Source organism: Eurypyga helias, unplaced genomic scaffold, assembly GCF_000690775.1.
Source record: "Eurypyga helias isolate BGI_N326 unplaced genomic scaffold, ASM69077v1 scaffold18458, whole genome shotgun sequence".
NCBI lineage: Eukaryota > Metazoa > Chordata > Aves > Eurypygiformes > Eurypygidae > Eurypyga > Eurypyga helias.
This window is the reverse complement of record NW_010267742.1, coordinates 2,638-10,416: the sequence shown is the minus strand read 5'-3', so window position 1 is coordinate 10,416 and position 7,779 is coordinate 2,638. Positions and strand designations below refer to the sequence as shown.

Genomic DNA, 7,779 nt, shown 5'->3' with positions numbered 1-7,779 from the left:
GACTCTCGGTTGAATCTGACACCTCCGGTCTGCCTTGCTCAGATACTGTGGGGAGTGGGCTTTTGGCTGGCAAAGTCCCTGTGCTGTCAGCTGTGTTGTCACACTCAACTCCTTGTCCTTTAGCAAACAGCTGGCCCTCACTGCTCCCTGACCTTGACTATGCAAGCTAAGTTGTTCAACACTTCAAAATTTCCAGCTGTCAGATTTACCTGCAAATTATCTGGAGTTGTTCTCTTCACATCATATCTTAGAATGAAGTCCCCATCCAAGACAGACTGTGAGCAATTTGCGCAGGTTCGCTGCTGATCAAGAGTTGGCTTGAAAGAGATATGCCCCTGGAAAGAAAAGCCTTCATTAGATCTGAACATCAATAGCTGAAAATCTGTACAGAACACAAAGAAATCTGTATTTTTGTAAAACGAGTATATTTATATTCACAGACATGAGAATAACCTGGTCTATCAGGTTAGGTTGTAGTTTGTTATATATTTATTGATGGGTAAATGATATGTGAAGGCTGCTACCTAGAGCTTTCATCATGTTTACTTCTCCTCCTTCCTCAGTTCAGCCTTCCACTCTGAATGACACCTTTGATAAGGCTTAGGCATTCTACCACCTCCACACATGAGAAAATTAATTGCTCTTCTCAGTTCTTCTGTAAGGAATAGTCCTACCAGAATCCAGGTTTCCAACTACTCCTGTGGGACAACGCCTGCTAGTTTGGGTACCGTAATACCGTGCTACATGGCTTCTGAACTGCCTGCAGATGGCCTTCACCTTGCTAGCTTGGAATTCAGAGCTCACTTGCCAGACAGGCCTTTACTGTACTTTCTCTATTTTTTTTCCTCTCACTTCCATTGCTAGCCACTACCACACTTCTGAACTGACATTATTATTATTTCAGAATTATAACCATAATAAATCAATCATTGTACCTTTTTCTCTGAAAAAGTTTTTTTCATGATGTTTTGTAGATCATTGGTGATGAATGTTCCTTCTGCTTCCAGCTCAGTGATACCCTGGGGCTCAAAGATGTTTACTTCAATCTGAAATATTAATTGAAAATTCATTGTCATTGATTACCCCACAATGTATCAACATAGCCATTTCCAGGAGGATCAGCAGGCAACTAGGGACATGAAAGAGGGATTTTCTTAAAAGCAAAAGAAATATTGTAATTCAGAATGGCAGTGCAAATCCACACTTGTGTGGGTGGACACACCATCAGCCAAACAGGGTTTTTTACACATAGAAGTTAAAAACAAAGCTAGAAACAAATAAACCTTAACAGAAACATAACTTGTTTGAAAGCTAGACAGTGGGATTTAGTGAAATGTCAATAAATACTCAAGTCCTTAAAAACCAGAACCCATCAATGGATGGCACAACCCGGGAGTTGTGCCCAACTTTGACGCACATTTCAGCGTGCCGTAGTGTGTTTAAAGTAATGCTGCATAAACTCTTATACATGCTGAGTTTTGTAATGATTTCTACAGAGCATCTTCTGGGCATATAAAGGAGAAAAAAATTGCCTTAGAGCTGGGTTTTAGCAAGGCAGATTGGAGCAATCAAAGGCAATGTTTGGCACACAGACGACGCAGTATTCTAGAATGCGATACAGGTATCATTGTCATTTAAGATGGTGGTGTGAGAAAGGTACAGTTTATGCTTTATAAAAGCATTTATAGAAGTTATTAGTCTTTTTTACCCCAGGGCATCGTAATGTCTTTTTCAAGTTTCCTGTATAATTTCTTCTGGAGGCTTAGTAGCCGAGCCAATTTGTCAGGCTTCCAAATAAAAACCCGCACTCAAGCGTAGTGGACTATCCACGTGATTCATTAGAAATGTTATCATGGGCCTTTAGCTCACCTGTGAACCCATGGGAATGCCCACGGTACTGCACTTTCAACAGATGTACGGAATTTCATCATCTCTTAAATTACAGTATCCATTTGACACAGATTGCCATTTACCTCAAAATCTTTGACGAGCTGCTTCGGTTTCACTTTGATGAACATCTCATATTTTCCAAACTGTCGCTTCAGCAGTTCCTCATAAGTGAGTTCAAAAGTGACTTTACTGGCTGCAGCAATGTTGACCGAGACCGTGAATTTTTCTGTTTTTCTTCCTGAAGCTCTGTATTTAAGTGGGTAAGAAAAATAATATATTTATCCTCTTTCACGGTATTTATTGTTTGGGTTGGTGGAGTATGATTTTCAAAAAAGAGTAAAACAAAGATGGGAATTTTGATCTGTTGCTAAAATAATACTCAAATAGTGTAGAATTTATTCAGGTTTTCCAATGAGCTTAATGCCAAGAATAGGTCATACAAAGTCAGTAAAAGTTGCAGAAAGCATCTTTCCATAATTGCAGATACTGCTTGCTTAGTCAGATGTCATGTTTCCTTTTTAGAGTTTACACTACAATAACTTAATGATTGTTCTTTTGCCCTGTAAAAAACAAACTGCAAAAATATGCCAGAACAAGGTATTTCCAATCTCACAACCTGCTATAGGGTGATGGTGTGGAAGACACACAAGGCATCATTCTTACTTGACGAGACCAGCAGTCTGTCCCTTTGAAACAGCCTTCTCATACTGCTGTTTTGCAGCTTCTTTTTCCTTTATAGTTCCAGGATAAGTGACACCATCAATTGTCCTGCAGATGAAGAAGTCTGAGTTTAGCCGCACGGTTTGCACCGACACATGGAAAGTCACTATAGGCAGTTCTCTGGTTATTGACTGGATTGCTAAACAGCACTTTCAGGAATGTGGCAATGCCAAGATTTGAGCACTTTTGCTGAAGCTAGTCTTCTCAGTGAATTTTGCTGGAATGAAGAGCTTGGTGCTCAGTATCTTAAGAGAATCTAAACCAAATTTTACTTTGAAATTATTTAGATAAAACTGGGCTGACAGCAGCAATATTTACGTCTGTCATATTCCTCCACTTCAGCAGCGTAACAATCTTGTCTCATCTAATGGCAAGACGCCTCTCTGGATGAGACTCATCTGTCCAAACGTAGCTGGCCACAGCTGAACATTTCATCTTTAGACTCCTTACACCATTAAACTGGCATTTCTCATAGACGAGTCATCTCATCCTGTAATAAAAGTTCTAACATGCATTAAGAGTAGTTGTGCCCTAAAAGCTACTGTTTCTTTTCACTGAAAATAAAACAGGCGTAGCGTGACCAGCAGAGACAGATGTGATTAAACTGAACTAGTCCTCATAATGGTGTGAGAATTTCCTATTACTGCAACTAAAGGTGCAAATGTAAAGGACTAATTCTCTCTATTTCCTGCCTTTCATTCAAATGTGATTTTTAAATGAAGGGATAAATTAAGCTATAATGCCATGAGGGATATTAAGTAATGGAACCTTCCCGATTTGCTAACACCAAAGTAAGTGGTATTTCTGAAAAGGTGAATGCATCTCTGGAGAAGATCCCCCATTCCCTAAGGTCCATGATGATGAATAGAAATAATTGAAAATTAGTCCTCTTTTCTGCAGATGTGCCAATGTTTGCCTTTCTCCAAGTATCTTCCATGTTAAGTTAACAGTACCAGAAAATTACCCAGGAGGCATTTAGAAATCTATTAAATGGCAAGGTAAAAATGAACGTTTGGGTTCAGTTTCTCCCAGCTGCATCTGCAGAGAGCTTCTCTAACAATATGTGAAGATTACACACATGCTGAAGTTGGTAATGAAGGCTGTCTTAGGGAGTTCAACATCAAAGAAGACTTCTTTGTGCACATTTCCACGATTGACAGCTCGACTGGTGATGACATTGTGGGCAAATCGGGAAGTTACTTTACTATCAATTTTCATGCTATAAATTTCTATCCCATTGACAACCTGTAGATAGAAAAAATGGGAAAAAAGAAGAGCTAGCTGTTACACTGATGTCTCTATTAATCAGCCATAATCGTCTTTTTAAAAGAAATCACAGCAGGACGTTCTATCACCCCAAAGCAAACCAGCAAAGACCTAATCATAAGAACTGGAGCACAGCTGTGTTTCCTTGGCTATCTCGCTCACTGCCATCATGGTGTTATTCCATGAGTTATAACTATAGCCTCTCTAACAAAAAAATATACTGCTACAGCAAAGATCCTGACAGGATAAGAATACTTTTTTTTTCTCTACTGTGACTTCTGTTTATGGTTAGTCAAAGCGCAGAACAACTTCCTGCTGCCTCACTGCATTAGTGGCTGTAATTACCAGCTGAGCAGATGACTCCTAGGGCAGGCGTATAAGTAGTCATCTTGTTTAAAAATACACTTAAACAATTCCAGATGGCTCCAAATTCCATTTTATGTTATTCTCAATTTCCTCACAACTGGGGCCCATTCTCTTTAAAGAAGGAAATGGGTAGGGCAACATTTCTTTTCTTTGAATGCTCAGGTCTAAGGTTGCTGGAGGCTATATGAAACCATAGGTCACAACAGATAGGATTCCTCAGGCAACTCCACACAACAGGGTCTGCTTCTTGCAGCAAAACCAGCACTGGAAAGAACCCTGGGGGTTTATGGTGGGCCTCGTCTCTGGTTTGTTGATTAAAAGGGTCCCCAAACAATCAAAGCATCGAAGCATTGCTGGAGTCCTGGTGCCAAGCGGAATGAGCCTCAGAGATGAGGCCTCTTGCCTTCCTTAGGAATAAGTACAACATCGGATAAAAGTAAAAATAAAACCACCATAGAAAGGATGTCTGTTAGAGATACAGAGGTGACTTCAAAGAACATTGCTAATTATTCAAATACAAGAAGGTTAAAAATCGTTTGTTCGTTCTCTTTCCTTGTCCAGGGTTTCGACCAGAGCTTGGAAAGGAACTGTCTCATTAGCCCTCCTACCTAACCCATGCAACTCTGGGCTACTCCCCCTGTCTCACACAGTCAGAAATACCCATTTGCTCAGACTGGACTCACAAATGCATGTTGTCAACCCAGTAAGAATATTCTTGTCACTATAAATCTCTCCAGTAGTGCAGACAAAATCGAGCCTTACTCACCAAGTCATTATCAGCATTTCGCTTCTGTAAAGAGAGAAACAGGGATAGAGTCATTGCTTAGGTAGGAAAGCTGCATTTGGAAATAAATCCCTTAGCACCCATGTAGTTATCTTCTGCTTCAAAAGAAGTTGTCCAGGAGAAGGAAAGCTTGAGAAAGGTCCTCACTAGGAAACTGAAGTAAACTTGAGGGAAGAGCAAGACACCTGAGGCAGGTATCATTTTGCTCACAGCATGCCCGGTTTTGGTGAATCTTTTGGTTTTAATTCGACATTAGTGCACCTTAAATGCCGTGGGTTTGAAAGGTAAGTTAAACCTTGAATGCTGCTGATTTTGTAATCTTCTTTCAGCTGAAAAACAACGATGGACTTCCTGAGAGATGAGGGGAGAGTGAAAGGAAAAGAGCTTTGCATGCTCAGCGCCATTTACGTTTAAATGTCATTGAGACTAAAGAACACACTAGAATCTGCCTAATACGGCCTCCTGGAGTAGGGTTTGGCTGCATGATTGACATCAAAGCAAAAACAGAGTATCTTGTCCTGAGAATTACATGTTTTTCTGGGGAGTTCCTGGTTCGGGGGTTTGTATCAAAGCATAAAAACAAAGTTTGCACATTTTTTTCCAGTCACACGCACATCCAAACTCTCAGGCACACTCATCGTCGCAATCTTTCAGACTTAACTCCTAAATTTCTCCTGTTTCACCCCAACAGCCTCTCACTCTAACAAGAACAGGGGAGATGGTAATTCAGCAGGCTTAGAGAGAGGAGAGGCGGTCATTATGAAAGGCTGCATGGAGAGGAAAAAAAAAGCTGTTAAAACAATTTTTTTGGCATATTTGCTCCCGGAGTAGGTGCAAATAGCAGCAGCTCTACAAAAAATACCACGTACTCTCTTCTGAAAGGGAGAACAGGCTTCAAACATACTTACTGAATCATGTTAAAATAACAGCTTGTGTAACTCAGTTCCCGTAAGCTGGGCTGCAAATACCTTATCTCTTGGCTCCAAGAGCCTCATGGGTCACATTTTGTGCAAGCTGTTTACCTGCTCCACCAAATAGAGAGCTAAAGACACACTAAGATACACATCTCAAGTACATTTAAGGCTTCTGTCGCCTTCACAGGACTTTTACAGGTTGGAAACTGTGACACAGAGGGTTATTTTTTGTTTGTTTTGGAGTTTTTTTCAAGACACTATATTAAACCTATTGTAATGTAAGTTTTTTTGGGAGGAGGCTTCTCCACTTCTGTAAGAGTCTGGCCAAAAAGTCTGTATACATTTCTCTAGGTTCATCTTTCCAATTGCTACTGTCATATAGGTGATTTCTTTTTCATGAATCTGTGTGGGCTTTTTTAATGCCTGTGTAGTACACACCAATTCAAATCCGTCCTTTCCAAAACTGAAATTGCTTTTGCTGTATCTCTACTGTCATTACGGCTAATCACTGCCTGTTACAAAACACAGACTGAGGTAGGGACCCTGGGGAATGAAAAACAGGAAGTCACTGAATTGTCTGTACAAACTTTTCCTCGAAGTGGAATTACCAAGCAGGTGAAGAATACAAAAAAATGCAAAAATGTGTTCTCTAGTTACAAATTCTGCAATTCTGACTACTACCTCCTAAATTAAAGGATGATTTACCTGCATTTAAGTTTTACACAATTGCTGTTGTGCGCATTCTTTATCAGAATTATGGGTTCTACAGTAGTTTTGAAAGAGTTCTGATTCTGTAAATATTTTAGGGGGTATTCTGCCATTCTCCTTGAAAAAGAAAATAGAGAAAAATTCTCACAGTGCAAGTATTAGTCGCTTTGTACTTGGGCTGATCTTCAGTGGAGATACTCAAAGCCAGCTGGACATTGTCCAGGGCTACCTGCTCCAGCCGACCCTGATATGCACAGCAGGGAGGATGTAGCTAAAGACCACGCTAACATCAAGGTAATTTTAAGCTATGTGGGCAGAAAGTGATGGTGTGCCATTAAAAATATGTTACGCAATTCTAGACCAGAGGTTTTAATATCCTCTACCTTGTGTAATTACAGTTACTTGATAAAATCTTTCTATAGTATTCCCATATGTTTGCCAGTGGCACCAATTATTTGAAATTGTTTTTTCAGCTGTATTACAGTGACAAATTCTGCTTTTGTTTAATACTGTTTTGCTGTGGCAACAACAAAGAATACAGGTGCAAAAAAAAAATCTAGAGAATTTGGACAGGAAGAGCAGAGGGAAAAAGAAATTTGATGTCCCAAGAAAATAGGGAGGGAAAAGAAGGATCCTATTACAGTACTTGCTGAAAGCAGCCCCGACTTCACAGCGTGGGAAACTAACATACAGCATGACCAAAAGATTCAGCAGAGACTGTACAGTTAAGTTGAAGTGACCTCTGGGAGTTCACAACACTGAATGAGGTATTTGCATATATCCAGAAGTACTACATAGGAAAAATAAGGCGTGACAATTATTTCCAAATCTACAGCAACATTAAAGATTTCATCATCCCAAGTGATGCTAATTGGAAATCACAGAGAAGAGACCATAAGGCAGCTAGGCTATGAACACTAAACTTCCTCGTGACCTATGTAGGAGTCTCGCTGCTGCCAAAATGAAATGAGAGGGCCATAAAAGGAAGGCTGTATCATTGCTACCCGTGCTTTAAATGCTATGAATATGTAGCCCTAGGGGTAGTTTTTAATCTAGAAAATACTCTCCCACCCTTAGTGCTGCGTGCATAGGAACAAGGTGTACAAGTGCACTTCGGGATCTTTGATTTGG

The 7,779-nt window shown here is 40.1% G+C and overlaps 1 protein-coding gene across 1 annotated transcript in view; it reads right to left on the bottom strand.

Annotated features, from left to right (window-relative positions):
- Positions 1-209: 209 nt before the first annotated feature.
- The window catches only part of LOC104514021 (inter-alpha-trypsin inhibitor heavy chain H3-like), a gene marked incomplete at its 3' end in the record, with an annotated part of 8,982 nt that continues 1,412 nt past the window's right edge, over positions 210-7,779 (bottom strand). The window contains exons 2-7 of the mRNA XM_010157546.1: positions 5,009-5,032; positions 3,689-3,855; positions 2,554-2,658; positions 1,974-2,136; positions 936-1,046; positions 210-335 (exon numbers count right to left, since the gene is read on the bottom strand). Coding sequence (XP_010155848.1) covers positions 210-335; positions 936-1,046; positions 1,974-2,136; positions 2,554-2,658; positions 3,689-3,855; positions 5,009-5,032 — 696 coding nt within the window. The remainder of the gene's footprint in view (positions 336-935; positions 1,047-1,973; positions 2,137-2,553; positions 2,659-3,688; positions 3,856-5,008; positions 5,033-7,779) is intronic.